General features: G+C 38.0%; 1 protein-coding gene across 2 annotated transcripts; it reads right to left on the reverse strand.

Annotated features, from left to right (window-relative positions):
• Positions 1-5,036: 5,036 nt before the first annotated feature.
• On the reverse strand, positions 5,037-10,340 carry LOC122016509 (oxidation resistance protein 1-like). Of its 2 annotated transcripts, XM_042573835.1 has the most exons (8): positions 10,046-10,340; positions 7,918-8,378; positions 7,759-7,831; positions 7,562-7,642; positions 7,390-7,453; positions 6,138-6,225; positions 5,950-6,034; positions 5,037-5,248 (listed from the first exon to the last, which is right to left on the reverse strand). In XM_042573835.1, the coding sequence occupies exons 1-8, from the start codon at positions 10,157-10,159 to the stop codon at positions 5,210-5,212; spliced, it is 1,005 nt and encodes a 334-aa protein (XP_042429769.1). In that variant the 5' UTR covers positions 10,160-10,340; the 3' UTR covers positions 5,037-5,209. The 2 variants fall into 2 exon arrangements, with proteins under 2 accessions (XP_042429769.1, XP_042429767.1); XM_042573833.1 differs by lacking the exon at positions 10,046-10,340 and having other exon boundaries at positions 7,918-10,030.
• Positions 10,341-23,060: the final 12,720 nt, after the last annotated feature.

Raw genomic sequence — 23,060 nt, forward strand, 5'->3', positions numbered from 1 at the left:
TTACTTCCATTTTGTTAATTCTCAACTCCATGCGATGTTGATTTCGTACCTATACGCTGAGAGTCTTCTTGGGATGTTTCTTACCCTCTGGTTCCAAGGCCCCTGCAGGTTGCCAACTTTCCTGGGCTTCTTGGGATGTTTCAGAATGTAAGTGTTTTGAACTCAGTCTAGTACCTCTATTATCTGTATGCAATGAATGTAATTTTCCATGAATTCTGTGTCGAATGAATTTTTTGAATCATCCAAATTGCTTTTTAAATAATCTTAGTTGTTTTGATGTTCTTTCTTGTATATAGGAGGATGAGTTTCCTCTTTATGTGATGCAACCTTAATCTTTGCATGACTTGTAAGACAGATGGCGATAAAGGGTACTGGTGGAAAATATAATTAACTATCTTTTGAGAGTAATTGCACCTGTTATTAGCTTTATACTTGTGGAAATTTAAAATCCTTTAAACACACTGCTCATTTGCTCAATACTAAGATGTTATTTTACTTGCTATATCCTTGAGAGTTATAGATGGTGGGTTGCTTTCTAATGTTGTGTGACATATTGTTTGTTATTTTTAGACAAAATGGCAAAACTTATTTCTATGTATAACTTTTGTCACTACCATATGGGGTTAGCTACAACTTTACTGTCTCACCATTAGTTCTACGAGAAAACATAAGTAGTATGCTCTGCTATTTTTGCTTAACTAGTTTGTCTTGTTCTCCACTCTTAACATTAATCAACTCTAGCATATTCCTTGTTCTCCACACTTAAACATTGCTTAGCTCTTGAATATTCCTTGTTATCCACACTTAATCTTAATTAGCTCTATAATATTAGTGGCATTGGTATTTGGTAATACTCAAGTAATTCAGGATCATGTCTCTTTCCTAACATTTTAAACTCCAAGTAGAGAATGTACCGGTGTGCATACTATCACAAAAAACTTAATTGCATACGAATTTTAGCAATTTTTTTCTTTGATAAATTTTATTCCTACCACTTCTAGCTCATAGAGCATTGTTGGTCATAAACAAGCTATAACAAATATCTTTTAACTGATGTCTACAGAACCACACCAATCTTCATCATCTGTTTGTTGTAGAATAATTGTTTTTAGGATTTCAAACTATTGTATAATTTGTTTTTGCCAATCTAGTATTCAATTTATCATTTTTTTTGTCCATCTAGGATAACTATTCCTTCAAATTTTATTTTGTTATTGCTAAAATGACAGTGCATTTCATCCACGTTGTTTTAAGTCTACTTGGCTGATGCTTTAGTTTCTAAAGTTTGTCTTCTTAATTGAAGTCTTAAATTTGGTTTAGCTAAATTCTCATCAATTAATACAATATGATTTGAAAAGGATATAAAACCATACACATCTCTGATATTACAAGTTCATTGATCAAAAATAAGAACTTGGAGTCGTTGCTTACTCTAATATGGACGTCACAAACTTGCAATATTACATTCACTTTCTTGGTTTTTTTTTTAATTAAATTTATTAATGAGTTTATTAGCTGGAATCTACCTATAACATGAAACTAGTCTTTCCTAGATTTTTTTTTATACTGACCTTTATTGTCATTTTCATACTTCATCTCAATTTTGTTGAGATTTTCACACTGCTATAGGTACAAGTTGTTACACTACATGCTACTAATAAGTACTTTGTTACTGCTTCTATGGATAATATTGGTGTTTCTATGACCTCTCTACAGGATCTTGCCTCACTCAGGTATTTTTTTCTCATATGCTTATTTGTGCTATTTTAACTTGCATTATCCATTTATCCTTGTCTCTAATAATTTCTTTCTATCATCTTCTCACAAGTTATGATGTTGCATTCCTTAAACACTTGCAGATATTATTCCTCTTGATCATAGAATAGCAGAAAATATTATACTTCAGCTTCCTTCCATCCTGATGGTTTTATTCTAGGAACTGGCACTACTGGAGCCCTTGTTAATATTTGGGATGTAAAATCTCAAGTACAGTTTGAACTGTGATAACTTGTTGGACATGGAAATAGTTTGATTTTGTGTATTTGCCATTTGGCAATAATTTTTGTGCAGTTAAATGTTGCAAAGTTTGATGGCCATGTTGGATCAGTGGCTGCAATGTCATTTCCTGAGAATGGTTATTTCCTAGCGGTATTGTTTCTTTTCGAAGATGCTTTAAACAGACAGATGTTCATAGTGCCATGCAATGATGTATATGTTACCTGACCTTGATCAGACGGCTGCTATGGATGGCGTCAAGCTTTTGGATCTTGATTCTTGGAAGCTTAAGAACTTCAGATCCTTCACTCCATATGATTCAAATACTCCAACAAGGCAACAAACTCTGGTATGCTGATGATATTATTTGTTATTTGAAACATTTCTAGTGTAGCTACATACAGTTCAAATGTTCTGTCATGTTATGGTTCGCAGTGAGACTCATGAGCATGTTTTCGCTCATATGTGAACAGTCTTTTTACTTCAAAATTCGACCATACTTTCACGAACTTCGTGATGAACTAGTTTATAGTAGTGAGAGATGTCTCAGACTAATTTTTGTGTCGAATAAAATAACATTAAACTCAGTACTTATTTAACATAGAGATTTATAAGAATTTTATCTATTTATTTATTTATTTTTATCTTCTCAATAATTAGGAAATATCACTCTTATATGCTGCACCATTTCTTCATATTTGAGATTATCTGATCGATGCTTTAAATTAAAAAAAAAAAAAAAATCTGAATCAGATAACATCGAACTGGGTGATCGGTCCGGTCTTATAAAAAATTTTCACTAACTACTAAGATAAATTGAGAAGTACAAATATGTCATAGTTGAGGATCGAATCACGAGTATTTAGGTGACAACTTGACATCCTTCCGTTATATCGTAGTCGGGAAACACAAATACGCCGTAATTTTACATAAGTTTCCTACTGGCCACCAAGGTAAATTGGAAAGCACAAATACATTATAGCTAAAGATCGAACCATGAGCATTTGGGTGTCAACTTGACGTCTTTCCGTTACACTGTAGTTGGGAAGCAGAAATACGTCGTAGTTGGAGATTGGACTGTGAGTATTTGGATGATAACTTCGCCTCCTTTGTTATACCATAATCAGGAAGCGCAAATTTGTCATAATTAGGAATCGAACCGTAAATATTTAGATGATATTTGATATCCTTCTGTTACATCGAAATCCAGGCAGTGCTTTAAATTAGATTATATGGTGTCTTGACTTGTTCAACTTTTGATGGTTTATCTTACGAATTAATATCGGTCTCAGTCCGCATGTCGTTCTCAATCTTTTCCATAAATGCAATCTGCAGAGTTTACCAAGTCGCCAATGTGAAGCTGGAATGGAATTTTATCAAGACAATCCCTGATTTATCTGGAACAGGTACCATTTCGTTTTTCCCAAATGCACAAATAACTGAGGTTAGGGATAATGGATAGGGTTAGTGTGAAAACTCTAACCATCCTTGTTTATACTGGTGCCCGTAATCATGCACATCGTAGATCTCTACTCACTCAACTCATACCCGTCGTAATGTTAGGGACTTAGGGGAAAAAATCAGCAATCCGCACACGTTCTGTCCAGCACACATTGTGTTTATAAATGAATTAATTCATTTATGATTCATTTGCGACTCATTTAATTAAATAGGTCATATAGCATAACCTGCATATAACTTAACCTGTTAAACAGGCTATACATACATCAAATTTACCCATTTAATAAATTCAATTAAACTTTAAATGCCATTGAATAATAGTTGTACGGATTTTAATTGGTTTACTTGAAGTTTAATACCTGTGTAAATGTGTTAAGTGGGCACGGCTATCCCATTGGGAAACCTACCTTTGTGTGATTTTAATTTTTTTTTTTTTAAAGGGGTTGTTCTACTTAAACTCCAGAGAAAATCACGTCGGTAAAGTTGTGTCTGATGCAAAATACATGGCAGTCGGTTCCATGGACCGTAATCTTAGGATATTTGGACTCCCACGGGATAGACCAGAGGAACCGAAATCCACAGTTCAATGAGGAAGCCCAGCACGGATCAGCTAATCTTGCCTTCACCTCACCAACAGCATTCGTGCTTGCCCCTAAACTAATGGGGCACGTTCAAATTCACTTGGGCCTACATACGAAATTGGCAGGTGCAGCCGATCGTCCTTGAAAATTTTAATTCCCTGTGTTTCATTGTAAGTAAGAGAAATTTGCCTTGTGGATAATTTATTTCTTCCATAATGTGTGAGGTTGACAGGTCGTATTATTTGTTTTTAAGCTAACGTTATGAAGAATCATAATTTATTGGTGAAAAATGCTTTGCCAAATAGAATTTGATCGCGTTTGTCAATGTTTTGATATATAGAATGTTGTTACTAGTAGAATTTAGCTGTCAGCATTGAGTAGTAAAAGAATAAATCTAACTTTACTTTGAAGCAAACGTAATTTGATCCAAAAAAAAGGCAGTAAATACATGAATACAAGAATAATTAAATCTTATTCCATTTGATAAAATTGGTTTTATGAATTTTTTTATATCATTAAATTTTATTTCTTATTATATCATTATTTATATTTATATTTAAATTAATTTGATTTTAATTTATTATTACTAATCAAATCTTTTTAATTTTTTTCTCGTAGTATGTATATTTATCTTAATTTTATATTATTTAATTGAAATATTTATTAATAGTCTAAATACATATTATATCATCTTAAATATTTTTTTTATAAACAAATAACTTTAACTTTCTCTTTTATATTTTTATTTTTAGTTTTTATTTTAGTCTGTTTGATCAACCTTACAACTTTTACTCACTGCTCACGGTGCTACGTGCTCAAATAGACGAACGTGTGGAAGCAAAATTGCCATGATACATAAGCAGATAAGGCCGAAAGCTAATGCATTAATTTACTTTGAAGCAAACGTAATTTGATCCAAAATAAAGCAGTTAAATAGACGAATACGTGGAGGCAAAATTGTCATTATACACAAAGCAGATAAGGCAGAAAGCTGATGCGTTAATCTGGGGATTATAAAATGTATTAATAAAATAAAATCAAGGTATGGTCAACAAGTGCTTGAAAGAGAAATGGCATCGGTTGAACAAATTATAACAACCCTTTTTGAAATGAATAAAAAGAATAATACATCAGAAACAGTCCACTTGGCGCATCATCGTTGTCTGAAAGAATTACGTGAGCAAACGAGATGAATGAGCAAACCCCCACAACTGCATCAGCAATGTGGAAACGTTAGAAGACGAAGATTTTATGAAAAAATAAAATCATAAAAAGATGCATGAACGAATGAAAACATCTAATGAAGTGCCTAAATATCAAACTAGGAACCTAAGCAAGCTTATACATCTATGAAAGGTAAGACAGAAAAGCTCTCAGTAGTTTGTGGTATAATGTAGGACCTCCAAAGTATTTGGACCATCTCACTTGCACATACAAATGGAAGAAAACACCCATTGATACAAGCAGCTAAGATTTAAAGATAGGAAGTGTTGATATCCATGCCTACATTATTATAGCTCAAAACACAAACTTAACATTCAATATTTAAAAACAAGCAACCATGGTTGACCATACTAACCTTTATAAGATTAGACTGACTAAAAATTTCAGACGGTTAGTGGAATCATCTGCTGAATAACATTGCCTCTCCAATTTGCCATTTCACTTTTTCCCTCATATTTTATTCTTCTCTCTATATCGATGTATTCTTTGGTTCAGCAATTATTTTATTCTTTCCAGTATGACTGTTAAGTGCATGGCTAAGATGTTACAAATTTAAATTTTAGATATCTTACTCCATAAGCAACTAACAGAAGCTAGATGCTTTTAAAGCCAGAAGATAGATCAAAGCGAACAAATTTACATACAAGAATGCAGATGCTTCATATTGATTCATAGGTTTTAAAATCACCTCAACATTCTTCAGCTCAAATTCTGAAGTATGAGCCAAGCAAGAGTTTCCAAATGTTTCACAAGGGCCACTGGTTCCACGCAACCTTCCTCAATAACAAAGATGATATTGTTCCAGTTATCAATAATGAGATGGTATAGAGCCAGAATAATTATTTGCAAGTAAGAAACTAGAAACCAATTACTTACAGATCTTCCTCAAGGGATAAAGCATAGTTTCGACCCCCACCAAATGCAAGTTGATCATTCAAGCACAAGTAGTAAAACCTATTTGCACCTATAAGCAATGTCACAGGGTGACTATAGTGAGATAACAAACAATGCCTGATAGAGTTGCTTCACTTCGTTTTCACTAAATCTTATACATGATCGTTGCCATGCTATTTCAATATATTATGCTAAGAGCTTTGTGCAATTTAATTTCTAAAATGGAATTTGATCTGAACCATTATCATGGCCAGTCCACAATAGTAATCCATTTAAATAATGCATATAAAGAAACTCCTCATACCATGATAGAATTAGTTATCTAAGGCTATAAATAAATGAATTATAACCCCATGATATAACATCGAGATGTCAAAGTTTTAACTTTGCGTCAAAGCCTGTTTCATACCCACTCATCTTATCCCAGTGCCGTGCTAACCTACCCCGTCTCATTCTACTTATGCCCCCTCCTAACACATGTGCAGCCCCCATTCTCTTTTGAACCACCCATCTGCCATCTCATCAGTTTCCGCTCCAACATGATGACCCCGTTGCATTCTTCCAGAGATGAAGTTTACGTTTATATCTGAAGCTCATGTTCACAAGAGAATAGCCTGAGAATCTAAAGCCAATAAGGTAATCTTTAAGAAGCCACTAGAGGAGTGTTGACGAAGCATTTGAGGCCTTTCTATAAATCAAAGTTCACATTGATGAGAAACTGGTACTCCATCAATGAGGTTTTATTATTTTGTTGGCAATGGGATTGGAAAAATTCTACACAAACAAGGCAAATGCTTCCTTCGATTGTCATCACTGACGAAGTGATTTTGATTGAATCCCCATGTTTTGATGGACAAACAAGAAACCAGACAGTTTGTCTTGCCTAATAAAGGAATTAAATCCAAAACTTTCATCCCCAAATTAAATAAATAATTGGGTCCCATAAAATTGCAAGCCCTGACATAAAATTGGGTCTCATAAAGGAACTCAACCTCCACATTTCAAGTAATAATTAGCAATTGATAAACATGTTAAAAGGCTTGCTATGAATCTATATAAGATTCTTGTTGACATGGGTACAATCAAAGAGAAAATTGCAAATAAACCCTAAAGTTACTCCTAAGCCAAAATTTCACCATGGTCTTCAGCTGATCCTAGAATGATGATTGCTTTATATGTACCTTGATGCACTACACATATGACAAAACGAGATGCATAAATGTAAAACAATTACCAGTTGCTCTAAAGAACCTTGGTTCCCCATAAATTGTACTGAACACAAAGGTTTCGCCTGTGCCCTGCTCGCCAACATCATGATAATTAAATTCAAGCCACAACTAAAGCAGTGTAAGAATTCAAGTGCCAGAATCATGTATAGTGAGATGCTAAGTAAATCAGAATAGTACTTGATACTTCCTTGTAGATGTAGGCTTTAAAGGACTATTCAGAAGGCCACCAAAAATAGCACCTTGCATATCCCCAACAATCTAGCAAGTAAAGACAAGTATAAACACAAATGACAGAAAAGAATAGTTAAGTGAGAGTTGGTTAACAGTCAAGGTGGTAAAACCAGAATAGACCAACAGCAGAGTGATAAACTCACTAATAGGCATGGACCCGGAAGGTCAGCACTCTTACGAAGGAGAGTTTGAAGTGATATCCCATGTTTCCATGTGCTGCCCTTCATTTGGAGAGAACAATAATGTCACAACCAATGAGATTAGCATAGGACATCTAGTCAAGAATATATCTAAAATCTCACCTATACAACAGAATCCATTGACATCCTTTGACAATATTAGGCAAACATGAGCCAAAAAATTGAAAAAGGTCAGCATACATAAATGTAGACTTTTCAGTAAGATAAGAAAGATATTCATTAGGGTCATGTTGAGTGGACGCTTCAACAAACATGGAATAACGATTGATAGGTCTATTGGGGAACTGGTCCATGTCCTCTTTTGAACTCTCAGGAATTTCTCTGCACTCACTTCTTGTTCCATTTTCCTCTCCAAAATTAGAAGGTAGATTTTTCCATGCCAAGGAATTTGCACTCCTTTTTTTAGGTAGTGACTTTTGTGGTGATGAACCTTCGCTATGAATATGAGCAGGTGATTTTGGCTCACTTGCATCAGCATCACCACTGGCTGAGTTCAAAGTAGACAAAAAGTTTGAAGAGAAAGACCGTTTAGCTTGAAATGAATAGTCTTGTGAAGATATTGCCTGCAAGAAAGGGAGATTAGTGACATACAAAATCAAAAAGTATTTCATGCTCCATAACCCCATAACCTTACCTTGCATGTCCATGTTGAGCACATAATAACAGTATAGTAAATAAAGCATTTCAGTACAGAAATATAGATTCTCAATTACTTTCACCTTAGATGGAATTTCACAAGTCAACATAAAAGAAACCACACCTGAACCTTGTAAATGCTATATAAGAGGAAAGTATCGTCATGTAACACTCTTTGGCTATCAAAAGAATGCATTGCTGTTGTCTTGTATTTTTTTCAGTTATTATTGTTATTTCTCAAGTGCAAATTAAAAACAAGAGACTGAAAATCCAGGTAAATTTTTTCTGTAGCACTTCAAAATTAATACTCTCCCCAGAAAGTACCTCATCCAAAGATTGGCTGGCATTTCTTTTGTTGATTATAATAAAGAAAAGAAAGAGAGGGCCATTATGTTCAGAAATTTTTTATACATGCAAATTCAAGCAAATTCCAGAAGAAGGAAATCCATCATTTAGAGACACCTCCTGCTCCGCTTTCATAAGAAGTTCCCTCTCTTAGCATATTGATTAAGACCAATTCGGCAATTCCTCTAATGTCCCTTAGTATTGCCAATCTAATATTCAATCCATCTAAAACCCATCTACCCTTCTTGCCAATCCTATACAACCCTCGTGATACCTTCATCTTTAATGCATAGCTCACTCTTCCCTACCTTGTAAGAATCTCTCTTCGTTGTGTTATGTTATTCATTGCTACAGTACTGATCAATCTTTATCCTAAGTCAGCAAATAATTATTAGACAATTATATTTTGAATTTTATTTCAGAATTGTATTATTGCAATACAGAGTCAGTCCACAATGGTTTGAGACATCATAAAGATATTTTATAATGGATCTATTTGATTAGATTGATTAAACTTAATGTCATGTTCTAATAATTGACTATATGTAATGTTTACATCAATATTAACCAAGCAAGTTTGTCTCAAAAGAATTTCCTATCTTTTACCTCTCATCCCATTTGGTCACCCTCCTTTGTCTCTCAAAAAGCATTTTCTCTATCTATCCTCCTCACCTGTGGTAATTCAACCTATACGTTCCTAGCACAAGTAGTTTTCATGACTTCGATGGTTCCTTAATCTTGTCGTATAATACTTATTTGACTAAAAATTCCCAATTCTCAAACTCTAGGGTGAGTTATTGATGGAATTATTCTCGGTTCTCGAGCAGTAGTACAAAAATTACTCATCAAATGACTTTTCAGAACATTTGAAAAGTAAACGAAGTGCTCTACCCATGTTAACCTTCTAAAGCAAATTATCTAAATCCGTGCTAGTTCAGATACGGATGCGCAGCGAAGAATTTATATCTCATTCATAATCCAATTTTTTAAGACATTTCAAGAAACAAAACAGACTCAAACCAAACAAAGCCAGTCGCAACAGCAAATTCATCATAGAAATTTGAAGCCTACGAAACAGATAAAAATCTAGGGCTACAAAAAGTCGCGCTCTTCAAAGTTCAAACGTTGAACCAAATATCCAAAGCAAATGTATCATAGGCACTTAATACGAACAGATCTAAAAAAATGAAAAAAAAAAAAAAAAAACCATACGGCAAATCAGGAGAGAAAAGGGGTCTATCGGCACTACCTCGTCCTCCATAGCGATGGGGGAGTAATCCCCGGAAGGAGTAGTAGGAGAAGAAGGGGAGTCGGCGAGGATCCGGGAGAGCCTCGCCGCCACCTTTTCCTTCCATGAGAGCATCGCCGGCGGGGGTAACTGCGAGGCGTCCCGTGATCGGAGTCCGATCGCAACCCTATATCTAAATCGACAAGGACGTTGTCGCGAAAGAGATGGTGGTACTTGTGTTGATCTGGGGTCGGGAAGGCTCCGAATGTTGCGATCGTTGATGGTATATTAAGGAGGCGAAGCCGTTCGAAACGGGAGGTGAATGGAAACGGGAAACGGTGAAGGAAGTAGAGCCGACACGGCACGCCACGAGATTCCGAAATTACCCCTGCATTAATACAAACATTAACAAAGAATTTTAACAGTATCATTTTTTTTTACTGTGACAGCGGAAAGGTGTATATTTATAGGGATTTTTGGATTAGACGCCTTATATTCGGTGCTGTTTCATTATTTTTTAACAATATCATTTTAGAGAAAATATAATTTATATACATTTAAAAAATATTTTTTAAAATATTCAGCACTATTAAAATTTAAATTTGGATATTCTTATTTATTTCTGTAGTATTTTATGCACCATATTTAGGAGCGCACTATTGCATTTTGTATTTGGAGGTATACTTGTATGGTTTAGAATTGAGATGTGCCCTCGAAATATATAGTTCTAGCTAGTATATGATGGTATTATTATCATAAAGTCTATGGTCAAATTGTGATGTAGCCGGGTATTTGATCTTCCCCATATATTATTTAACTCTTTAAGGTTAATAGTCATCCGTGATTTAATTTTTTTTTTTTTTTTTTTTTGTTGGTTGGGGACGGACGGATGGAGACATTGGGATGAGTAAATCATCTTTTGTCACCATGATTTAGAATTGAGATTCAGAATCGCACGATCCTACGATTAGAAGTACCAAATCGCTCCTAGATCATTTGGAAATCATCTTTTATGGTGGATCCTATGTGAAAATGGAGAAGATGGTTGTCTAAGAACGGTGGCTTTGATATTGACCAAATGAAGACTCCTCGCTGCCCCTAAATGCCTCTGAAGCGCTCCTGCATCTCAAAAAGAGCGTTAGTTGTCGGGCCAGGGAAGGGGTCCCTGGCGTTGCGCCCTTCAACGTTCAAGTCAGTGATCGAGTCAACTCAAGTAGAGCAAATGAATAATGAACAGTAGCTAGTAGTATATAAAATGGTGTAGTCTCACGTTTTGTGAGCGTACCTGCGCTTGTAGATGGAGACCCCCTTTTATAGTGTTTATATTTTTTTGTGCACGAATCTCAAGCGTCTATAGATGGAGACCTCCTTTATAGTATTCTTGTTTATTTGTGCACGAATCTAAAAGTATTTCTAAAAAAGGACAGACCATAAAAGTGCTCTGACACATTTTCAAAAATGGACCAACAATTTCTGTGCATAACAAAGAGGAAGTTTCTAGTGTACAGCTTGCTTGCGGAATATTCTCTATTCTTCATGGCATAAAATGTCAAAAAAGAATATGAAATCATTTAGTTGAGAGACCTGCAATATGCTAACATGGAAGGTTGATCGAACTCTTTCTATTACCCGATGGTAGGCTGACCGAACTCTTTCTATGACCCAATCGGCCCTAACTCCAGTCGACCGGGTTTATAGAGTGTGGTCAGGAACTCGCCCCTTGCTTGGCCTATCAGTTTTAGTCAAAGAGTTCTATCGGACTAGTCGCCCGCTCTATCCGATCAGACCGCAGTTCTGATCAAACGGACGACTCGACCCAGCAGACAATCGTTCTATCTTCAAAGGATAAAGTAAGTCCTGGCTCTGGAGAGTATTAACTCATCTTTATTTCTCAAGGCTGAGGAATTCAACGACCGATCGGCTCATTGGTCCAATCGGCCAATCCTCTTGACCCATCAATCGACTACATTATCTTAAAGGTTGATCTTTCCTTCACTTTGACCATCATGTCAGTCAATTTTTTGGACTTTGACCCTATTCGGGGGTCTCACCTCAATCCTTGTATCAATGGAGTAGGAATATGATCATCGATCGCTTAGGATCGATAGCAATGGTATGATCTTATATATGTTACAAACTATTTTATGTATCTTGTGAATCATAGAAATATTTTTAAAGTTAAATGCGATTATTACTATTATTGTGTTAGTAAAAATCTTATAATTTATAAAAATATAAATATTATTAAAATATTAGTTAAATTACTAATTAATTTAAATATATACAAGTAATAATATCATTGTGATGCTGAAGTACGATTCTATAATCTAATTATATAAATCCAAGTGATCTCAAATCGATCATGATCGTGTGAACTATATATAGTTGGTCTTCTTCAAAATCGGTATAGAAGGTTTGAGGCTTGTTTACCTCGAGGATAGAACACTGAAGGAACGAATTATAGTGGCAGTATACATACTATTTGATTTATTCAATTACTTAATTATTCAAAAATAAAATAATATTATTTGTTCAGCTTGACAATTTGTCTAAATTCGATCGGTCTGTCATATAATTTGGATTAATGGGTGCATAGGAACCATTTTCACTTGTAAAACTTAATTAGTTTGCAAATTGTCTGGTTTGATCGATCTATCACCCATCCAAATTGTTTGGCTTGTTTGACCTCTCAGCGCTTGCAAGCTCGATTTATTTAACCACTTTGACTCCTCTAGATTACTTGACTTGGCGATGATCAACTTGAGTAATTGAGGTCAAAGCTTGCAAATTCAATGGTGGAGCTTGACAATGATTGATTAGGGTTAGACAGTTTTAGAGTGTTTTACAATCATGGGTTGTATTATTTATGAGAAGTTAATAAAGAACCATATATGAAGATATTAATAAGAAATTTAATTTTTTTAAAAAAATAGAGAAATCTTTCACTTATCTAATTTTTCTCTTTTTTTTGAGATGTTTTTTAAAGCTATAATAATTTTAGTCAAAATCATTATATAAAGTTTTTTTACTTAAAATTTTAATTTTAAGAAGTAATTGAAGTTTAATTATACTTTGATTAATAATTTAAAAAATCTCTAATTGTTTTAGAAAATTAAAAAAATTATCTTATAGTTTTGAAGTAATTTAGCTATTTTTATATTGAGAATACCTATTACACGATTTAGTAGCTACTCCATAATTACTATAATGTGATAAAAAATATAATATTTTACTTAATTAAAATTATTATATATACGATATTATTATATCAAAATATTTTTTCCCAACTTATTAAAATTACTTAAACTCCATCAAAATTATTTTAACTATGATAGAAAGCACTTTAATTTTTTTTTACAATGACTATTATAGTAGTTATAGCAGTGATATGGTATGTTGCGAGCGTAAGGCTTAAATGAATCAAGCGTTCATGAATAAGTTTGGTATGTTGCGAGCGTAAAGCTTAAATGAATCAAGCGTTCATGAATAAGTTTGGTATTCAACTTAATAAGAGTTTGTTTATATTCATTCAATATACACAAGATTAATTAAACAAACAAACTTGAACGGCTCGTTAAACTAAACAAACAAGCCTGAACACATATATATTCAGCTCGTTAACGCTTATGAAGAACGTTCGTGAATAATGTTCATAAACAACATTTGTGAACGGTGTTTATAAACCATATTCATTAATAAAACTCTTTTCAATATGCTAAATAAATAATAAAATAAAATAAAATAAACAAATAAATTTAAATTACCAAGCTCGATAACCAATCAAACAACTAAAAATTTCAAACAAACTTAAATTGAAAACTCGATAACATCTGCATGAACCAAGTTTGAACGAAGCTCAAGCCAAGCTCGAATTGAGAGCTCGATAACATCTAAAAAAACTAAGCTCAAGCTAAATTTCAAACATGCTCAAGCTCATAAAAAATAAACTAAGTTAAGCTTGAATAATCATTTCAAAAGCTTGACTCATTTTAAGCTCGTCTCGGCTCGGCTTGGTTACCTTATCAAACAAGCTTGAACACCCCAAAACTCGGCTCGGCTCGTTTACAACCCATAGCGAGCGAATCCAGAGGTGATGCAGCAGTCAAAGTCAAGGTGAGGCGACAGTTAAAGTCAAAATGAGGTAACAGCCAGAGCATCACTCTCAACAGAGATTAGCTCCTCACTCCTCAGCATTTAAGCCCTCGATATAAGGATAATCGGCCTGAGTTAGTTAGACTAGAGGGATCTAATGCTCCACTTATGTCCAGACAGTCGGCATATAGCCGATCGAACCAAAATCCGGTCGAACTTATAGGGCCCAGCTTCCTATTCCTGGAGCACGACTCTCAATATAGAGTCGGTCGACCAACAAATCGATCGAACTTGATAGACTAATGGCTTTGCTCAAGGCCAGGATATACAAATCAAGCTCAAACGACCCTAAGGTTGGTCGAGCATATAGGATCCATCTCCTCACTACTATAGTATGTCATTACTGCAATCTGTCATTACTACAATCTCTCAGTATATAAATCAATCGGCCCAATAACTGGTCATACTTCCAAGACTATGGTTGTAATACCCCGGTTCTGAGATTCTGGTTAAGTATGGCTTAAAAGGTTAGATGGTACTATCCATATCACCAAGGTGCACCTTCCTTTTCGGAAGTCCAAACTTAAGAACTCCAAAGTTAAGCATGTTTGGCTTGGAGAAATCTGAGGATAGGTGACCTCCTGGAAAATTTTCCAGGGTGTGTGCGAGTGAGGACAAAGCACGTTGAAAGGACCTCCGATAGTCTGTGGAGCTAGTCATCAACTCGATTGACAATTTGGTGGCGTTCCCGGTTTGATCCGGGTGGAGCCCGCCCGGGTCGGGGCGTTGCAGATGGTATCAGAGTGACCTTGCGACCGTGAGTGCGCCTGTGGCAGGAGCACCCAGGGTACCACCTAGCGAGGGAGATTCTGGGATTTGTCTGTGGTGTGATTCGTGGTTACATAACGAGGACGTTGTGTCTTTAAGTGGGGGTGATTGTAATACCCTGATTCTAAGATTCTGGTTAAGTATGGCTTAAATGGTTAGATGGTACTATCCATATCACCAAGGTGCACCTTCCTTTTCGGAAGTCCAAACTTAAGAACTCCAAAGTTAAGCGTGCTTGACTTGGAGAAATCTGAGGATGGATGACCTCCTAGAAGTTTTCCAAGGTGCGTGCGAGTGAGAACAAAGCACGCTGAAAGGACCTCCGGTGGTCTATAGAGCTAGTCGTCAACTCGATGGACAATTTGGTGACGTTCCCGGTTCGGTCCGGGTGGGGCCCGCTCGAGCAGAGGCATTACACTGGTCAGTCGGTACAAAGTGTTGATCGAATCTTCTGGGGCTTACCTCCCTACTCTTCAAATACAAGTATCACAGTGTCCAAGCGGTAGACTAAAAGATCCGATCAGGCTACCTCCAGGAGATAATATTGCCAGATAATCAAAACAACCTTTAGAGAGTATCAACCACTAGTCAAAGAATATTCTACTACCATAATATAAACATGCAATGAAACCTTCCTCAAGAGGTGGCTATTCCCATTTCATCGTCCGACATACCTTGATAACATATTCTCTTAACTGCGCCATTGATGACGGAGGTTATAATAGGTGATTCATCATTCATATACAGGTAACAAAAAATTCTTCAGAGGATGACTGTGCAACTCCCAGGCTATACATCATCCTTCACCTGATATGTTCTGACATAAATATTCTTTGTCGCCTCATTATTATGAAAGTTATGAGAGGTGATATAAAAAAATTCTCTCTGTTGGCCAGGTACACTTATATTTTTACTTACGCAATACATTTTATGCTAAAGCATCTACTATTCATCTTCTCCAACTTTTGCTCGGACACAGTATTGTTTTGAGCGTCGGAAGGTCTGCGCTAGTAACTCCCTTCCTAGTTCTTGCTTTAACATTCCGTTTGCTCTCTCTGTTGTGCGCAAAAAGGAAGGTCCGATTTTTATCTTTTTCTCCAACTTGAAGTCTTCTCTCGATCAATAACAAAGCCACCTAGCTAGCGCACTATCTCCATTGATTTCAGACATGATCAAACAGTTAGTTATAATAGTTAATTAGATAGTTGTTACAATGTTAAATTAGTTGTTATAGTGTTATAGTAGCTCTTAGTTAAGTGTTAAAAAAAATAAAGTGATTCTAACTAAGTTAAAGTAATTTTAATGGAGTTTAAGTAATTTTGAATTCATTAATAATAAGTATTTTGATAGTATTCAATGTATAATAATTTTGATTAGAATCAAATGTCATATTTGTAGGACCGTTGGGCCGGCTAGAAGGGGGGGTTGAATAGCCTAAAAAAAATAAACAGAAAAGACCCTTCTCGAACTTTCAACAGAACACTTGCATAAAGTAAATTAGCAGTAAATAAAAAGCAGAAAGAAGAAACTCACAATTTGACTTGGTTACAACCAAGGAGGTTGTTAATCCAAGAAATGAACGTGCACTAAAATATCTCCTTCAGGCGGAGAAGCCTCTTACAGCAGTGAAAGCACAAAAGACAGAAGCTAAACTAGAACAGAATCGCACAAGTGTTTGGAATGTAAATCTCTGAGATGATCTGAAGCTTCTGGACCAAGGCTATATTTATAGCCTTGGTCGGGGCGCCTGGAAGGGTTCCGGGCGCCCTGGGGGGGATAAAACTTTATCCCCCAACGTCCAGAACGCGAAAGATGCGTTCTGGTCAAACTTCACGTTCCGGGCGCCCCGGACTGTTCCGGGCGCCCCGGACTGTTCCGGGCGCCCCGGAGCAAAAAGTCAACTCTGGTTGACTTTTGCGTCCGGGACCTCTGCTCCGTTTCAGTCCCGCCTCGGTCCGGGTCTTCTACTCCGGATCCGCTCGCTTGGGTGATCTCTGCTATCCGGAAAAGGGCTCACCCGAACCCAACTTCCGGTCTTCTCGAGCGAGCTTCCCTCCGGCTTCTCGTCCCTCGGAATCGCTGCGTGTTTCCTTCTCGTCCGCCGGCGTACTCATCCGCAGTCTTCGTCCCTCGGACGCACCGCGTGCCGTCCTTCTCGCTAGCTGCGTCTCTTGCTCCCCGAGCAATCTTCCGCTCCAGCTTTCGTCCCTCGGAACCACCGCACGCTTCCTTCTCGTCCGCCGGTGTACTCTTCCGCAGCACCTCGTCCCTCGGACTGCCGTCCTTCTCGCTAGCTGCGTCTTCCGCTCGACTACCTGTGTTCCTAAGCTCCTGCACACTTAGACACAAGGTTAAAACAAACAGGACCTACCTTAACTTGTTGATCACACCAAAACAACCTTGGGGTTCCAACAATCTCCCCCTTTTGGTGTGATCAACCCAAGTTAAGTTAGGGTTAAAATAGACATAAAATTGAATTAAGTAAATTAACTTAAATTACAATTTAAGTGCAAAAAGATAGAAAAAATTAAATCTATCTACCTCCCCCTAGACTTATAATTTCCCTTCTCCCTTTTTGATCACAAAAAAATGGGGTTCCAAGAAAAATAATCTAAGGGTTAAAGACTTAGAAAAAGAAAAAAAAATCTAAGTTTTTAAGAAATTTAGAAAAATTTTCTAAGTAATTAAGGCTGAGATTTTTAGTTTAAAAAAAAATCCTTAACTTAGGAAAAAATAATTTTTGAGAATATTTCTAAGTATATAAATAAAATCCAAAAAAATCCTAACTTACATTTTTAAGTATATATTTTTTTTAAATGACTTAGGCAAAAAAAATTCTAAGTAGGTAAATTTCTAATTTGAAATAAAATGTTTTGAATAACCTTTTTCAAGCACTAATTAATTCTTGTATTAATGCTTCATTAGTAAGTTAATTAAACATTTATTTCAATATTTTGGCTTCCAGGTCGTGGCGAGGCACTAGGCCTTCTTGGTTATTGGAGCAACAACCACTTCCTTAGACAAAGCCTCATAAAGAAATTCTTTGTTTAATTTTCTCACTTAAAGCGCTAATTTTACTTTTAAAATTAATTTAAGCATGATTTAGGAACCCAATATAGGTTCCAACCTACTGGATTAACTAAAAAGTTTTTAGAGACATATTTTCTTGAAATGTTCCTAATTTGTCCCGGGTGATATTTAAAGTACCAATTTAAATTATTAAATCTTCTAACATTGGTTTTAGATGAACATGCATAATTGTTTAAGTTATCTATTTGAATTTTCAAATTTTGATTTTCTAATTCCAATTTCTCATTTTTTAATTTTAATTTATCTAATTCTTCTAAGGGACAAGACTTAGCTAGAATTACTTTTAAATTTTTATTTTCACTTTCTAATTTACAGCAGTCTTTTGTTAAAAGTTTAACAAACTTAAACATTTTATCGGGAGGAAGAGATCGTACCTGACTTACCTTGTCGATCTCGTTGTCCATTTCTCCCCCTGAGCTGCTGCTTTCTTCTGACGTGTCTCCCCCTTCATCGATGCTCTCGATGCTCATTTCGGAAGAGCTTGAATCGCAGTCGTCGTCTTGATGACTCGCCATTAGTGCGAGTCCGGAGAATGCTTCGACTTCCGATTCGGACGAAGTATCGTCCCACGTCGCCTTCAGGGCCTTTCGTTTCTGGATAGGCTTCTTACCCTTATCCTTGTCTTTGTTCTTCAGCTTGGGGCAGTTGTCCTTGACATGCCCTTCTTCGTCGCAATGGAAGTAGCGGATAGTTCTTTTCTTTCTACCCTGTGGATGGTTAGTTTTTCTAGAATTGTATAACTTTTTAAATCGTCTTACCATCATTACCATTTCCTCGTCATCGAGAGAAGATTCTGATTCAGGTTCGTCTCTCGAAGCTTTGAGGGCGACGATGTTCTTTGGCTCCCTCATTCCTGCACATCTTGACTCATGCACTTCAAATGTTGAAAAAAATTCTTCTAATGAAATTTTTTCTAAGTCCTTCGAAATGTAAAAGGCATCTACTAATGATGCCCATTTTGAATTTCTAGGGAAGGAATTTAAAGCGTACCTGAGCGAATCTCGGTTACTTACCTCTTCTCCGAGATTCGAAAGTCCGGTGATGAGCTCCTGTATCCTCGAGTGTAGATGTGCAATTGTTTCACCTTCTTCAAGACGGAGGTTGGTGAGCTGGTTGCGAAGTAAGTCCCGTCTCGCAAGCTTGGCTTCGGATGTTCCTTCGTGTAATTCAAGGAACTTCTCCCAAAGCTCCTTTGCCGAATTGTAGATACCGACACGGTTGACTTCTTGTGGCGGAAGTACGGTTAGCAGATGGAATTCTGCTTTCTTGTTTGCCACGTACAAGGCCTGCTCTTTCTTTGTCCATTGATTTTTTGCTTTGCCCTCGGGAGCTTCAAAACCGAGTTCCATTATTAGTAATAAATCAAAATTGGTACCGAAAAATACCTCCATGTGCTTCTTCCAGCTTGCAAAGTCCCCCCTCGAATTTTGGCGGGTGGATGTTAGATCCGGCCATCTCGTTGCTTCGTTCGGCGGTTAGTCCTCCTGAAGCGTCTCGGCTCTGATACCACTTGTAGGACCGTTGGGCCGGCTAGAAGGGGGGGTTGAATAGCCTAAAAAAAATAAACAGAAACGACCCTTCTCGAACTTTCAACAGAACACTTGCATAAAGTAAATTAGCAGTAAATAAAAAGCAGAAAGAAGAGGCTCACAATTTGACTTGGTTACAACCAAGGAGGTTGTTAATCCAAGAAATGAACGTGCACTAAAATATCTCTTTCAGGCGGAGAAACCTCTTACAGCAGTGAAAGCACAAAACACAGAAGCTAAACTAGAACAGAATCGCACAAGTGTTTGGAATGTAAATCTCTGAGATGATCTGAAGCTTCTGGACCAAGGCTATATTTATAGCCTTGGTCGGGGCGCCTGGAAGGGTTCCGGGCGCCCTGGGGTGGGGATAAACCTTTATCCCCCAACGTCCAGAACGCGAAAGATGCGTTCTGGTCAAACTTCACGTTCCGGGCGCCCCGGGCTGCTCCGGGCGCCCCGGGCTGCTCCGGGCGCCCCGGACAGTTCCGGGCGGCCCGGAGCAAAAAGTCAACTTTGGTTGACTTTTGCGTCCGGGACCTCTGCTCCATTTCAGTCCCGCCTCGGTCCAGGTCTTCTACTCCGGATCCGCTCGCTTGGGTGATCTCTGCCATCCGGAAAAGGGCTCACCCGAACCCAACTTCCGGTCTTCTCGAGCGAGCTTCCCTCCGGCTTCTCGTCCCTCGGAATCGCTGCGTGTTTCCTTCTCGTCCGCCGGCGTACTCATCCGCAGTCTTCGTCCCTCGGACGCACCGCATGCCGTCCTTCTCGCTAGCTGCGTCTCTTGCTCCCCGAGCAATCTTCCGCTCCAGCTTTCGTCCCTCGGAACCACCGCACGCTTCCTTCTCGTCCGCCGGTGTACTCTTCCGCAGCACCTCGTCCCTCGGACTGCCGTCCTTCTCGCTAGCTGCGTCTTCCGCTCGACTACCTGTGTTCCTAAGCTCCTGCACACTTAGACACAAGGTTAAAATAAACAGGACCTACCTTAACTTGTTGATCACACCAAAACAATCTTGGGGTTCCAACAATATTTTATCATTTTATCCTTAATTACATAGTAACTACCATATATTACAGTAGCTAGTTATAGTTATTATTACAAAATTATAAAAGTACTCTTCGAGCTATGGCGCAATGGCGACAAAGGCGGACGGCGGTGGCAGCGGCCGCGAGTGGCGGTGGTCGGCGACAGCCGACGGTGGTGGTTGTTGAAGCAATCTAGGTGCCCTAGGTTTTGATGTTTGGGCAAAGGTTTAAGTTAGGTTTATTGTTGTATTTGATATGCATTGTGAGTGTGCAGGATACATGTACAACAAAGAAAGTCCAAGTGTGATCTTGGCAAAGGAGGAAAGTCCAAGAATGAGTCTTGGCGGTGTAAGTCCAAGCATGTAGTCTTGGCAACGTAAGTCCAAGTGTGACTTGGCAATGGATGAAGCCCCGGAGGTGAGGAGCCTCTTGGCAAAGGAAGACCCGACAATATGGACAAGGCCGAAGGAAGCTCCAGAAGGCAAGACGTGAAGGATGGGGAGACATCCGAGGGACGCGAGGCTGATGGAGGAGGCTAGAAGGCTAGGTTGGTCGGGCGAGAACGAGTGCTGAGTGAATGTACTCGAGGCAAAATCCTAAAATTAGGGTTTACTGTAGCGTCACTGTAGCAGTACTGTAGAGTTACTGTAGCAGCACTGTAGCAGTCGACTGATGCACTGTAGTAGAGAGCCGTTGAGATAGCCGTTGGCACCAGTCGACTGGTGCATTGACCAGTCGACTGGTGCATTGACCAGTCGACTAGTAACGGGCAAATCAGGTTCTGATTTGTTCCAAGCTTTATAAGAAGGAGCTTGGTATGGCCGACCAAGGTGACGAAATTAGACTTGGTTAAAATCTAATTAGTAGTCACCAAAGTGCTCAAGAGATCTTTGTGTGCCAAGAGGTCTTGGTTGGAGTTGTGGTGAGGTTTCTCCACCCACAAGGAGGTTGAGCTAGCCGGAGTTTGCCGGGGACTAATCCACCGACGGATTGAGGGATCGTCCACCTTACGGACACGCCGTGGAGTAGGAGCAAGTTATCTCCGAACCACGTACACGCCTTGTGTTAGGGTTTGTGTTTGGTTTGTTGTCGTCTTCCTTCTTGTTTTAGGTTAATTTTCGTATTTGTTAGTTTGCTTTTGTATTCCGCTGTGCACTAACATTATAGGAAGTAAAGTTTTGGGTGAGACGCTATTCACCCCTCCTCTAGCGGACGTCAAGGTCCCAACAAGTGGTATCAGAGCGAGGTCGCTCTTCTACGGACTAACCGCCAAGAGAGCAAGAAGCTAGAGGAAGAAGAAGATGGAGTCTGAAGGACCGCTCGGATGGGATATCCGAATTCCACCTCCGTATGACAAAGAAGACTTCAATTATTGGAGGAAGCGGTTGGAGACATGGTTCCAAATGGATTGGAATCAATGGGTTGTCTTGAGTGACCCATTTAAAGCTCCTACGGACAAGAAGGGTAAACGCCTCCGACCTCGGCATTGGACCGAAGAGCAACGAGAGCAATCGGAGGCGGACAAGGAGGTAACGAGAATTTTGCATAATTTACTACCTTCTAATATCATTGTGAGTGTAGGTGAATGCACAAGTGCATGTGATCTTTGGAAAAAGATCATTGCCTATCATGAAGACCCGTCACAATTCCAAGGAGTAGAGGAGTCCAAGGAGAAGGGCTCATTGGTCCAAGAAGAGAAGGACCAATCCGATGTTGACATAAGGTCAACATCCGAGGAGGAGAAGAAAGATGAGGAGGTATCATTCACATCTTCAAGGGAGGAAGAAGTGGAATCATCGACATCTTCAAGTGAAGAGGAAGAAGAGCAATCCAAGGAAGAGGAGATCTTGGAAGCTCAACCCTCCACCTCAACTACCAAGAAGAGCACAAAGGACCACATCAAATGCTTTGAATGTGGTAAGATGGGGCACTACAAGAGTAGGTGTCCTTCACTCAAGAAGGTAAAGGAGGTAAACCCTAAACTCACTAAAGTTAATTTAGAAACTAATGTGAGTTGTAGGAAGAAGAAGAAGGAGGAGAAGAAGCACATTAGGTGCTTTACATGTGGTGAGCGGGGTCACTACCACACAAAGTGCCCAAGGAGATGAGAGCTCAAGAAATTGGTGCACTTGAAGAAGTGGGAGAAGAAGAGAGCTTCAAGGGTAAGGGAGGTAAACCCTAACTTGAATGCTAATTCAAATTTAAATCGTTATAATGCTATTTATCATGAAAATAGAATGCATGATAAATCTAAGGATAAATATATCCCTCCTCATGTTAGATTTATCACACCTAAGGCTAGGAAGGTAAATAACAATTTAGGCAATAACTCTAAGGATTATAGATATATGCCTAGATATAGAAATGCTCATAGGGGTCAAGAAAAATCCAAGTCTATGGATTCAATGACGGAAAACCAAGTCTTGAGGTTAAGACTTGATAATTTAGAAAGAACCCTAGCAAGAATGGAAAAT

Source organism: Zingiber officinale, chromosome 8B (genome assembly GCF_018446385.1).
Source record: "Zingiber officinale cultivar Zhangliang chromosome 8B, Zo_v1.1, whole genome shotgun sequence".
In the NCBI taxonomy this organism is placed as follows: domain Eukaryota; kingdom Viridiplantae; phylum Streptophyta; class Magnoliopsida; order Zingiberales; family Zingiberaceae; genus Zingiber; species Zingiber officinale.

Coding starts and splice junctions, on each gene's coding strand:
- LOC122016509 (XM_042573833.1), bottom strand. CDS start 8,561: ATGTTGACTTGTGAAATTCCATCTAAGGTGAAAGTAATTGAGAATCTA. Junction 6,035..6,137: donor TTATCCCTTGAGGAAGATCT/GTAAGTAATTGG, acceptor TTATTGAGGAAG/GTTGCGTGGAACCAGTGGCC. Junction 5,249..5,949: donor TTGAGCTGAAGAATGTTGAG/GTGATTTTAAAA, acceptor TTGCTGATGCAG/TTGTGGGGGTTTGCTCATTC.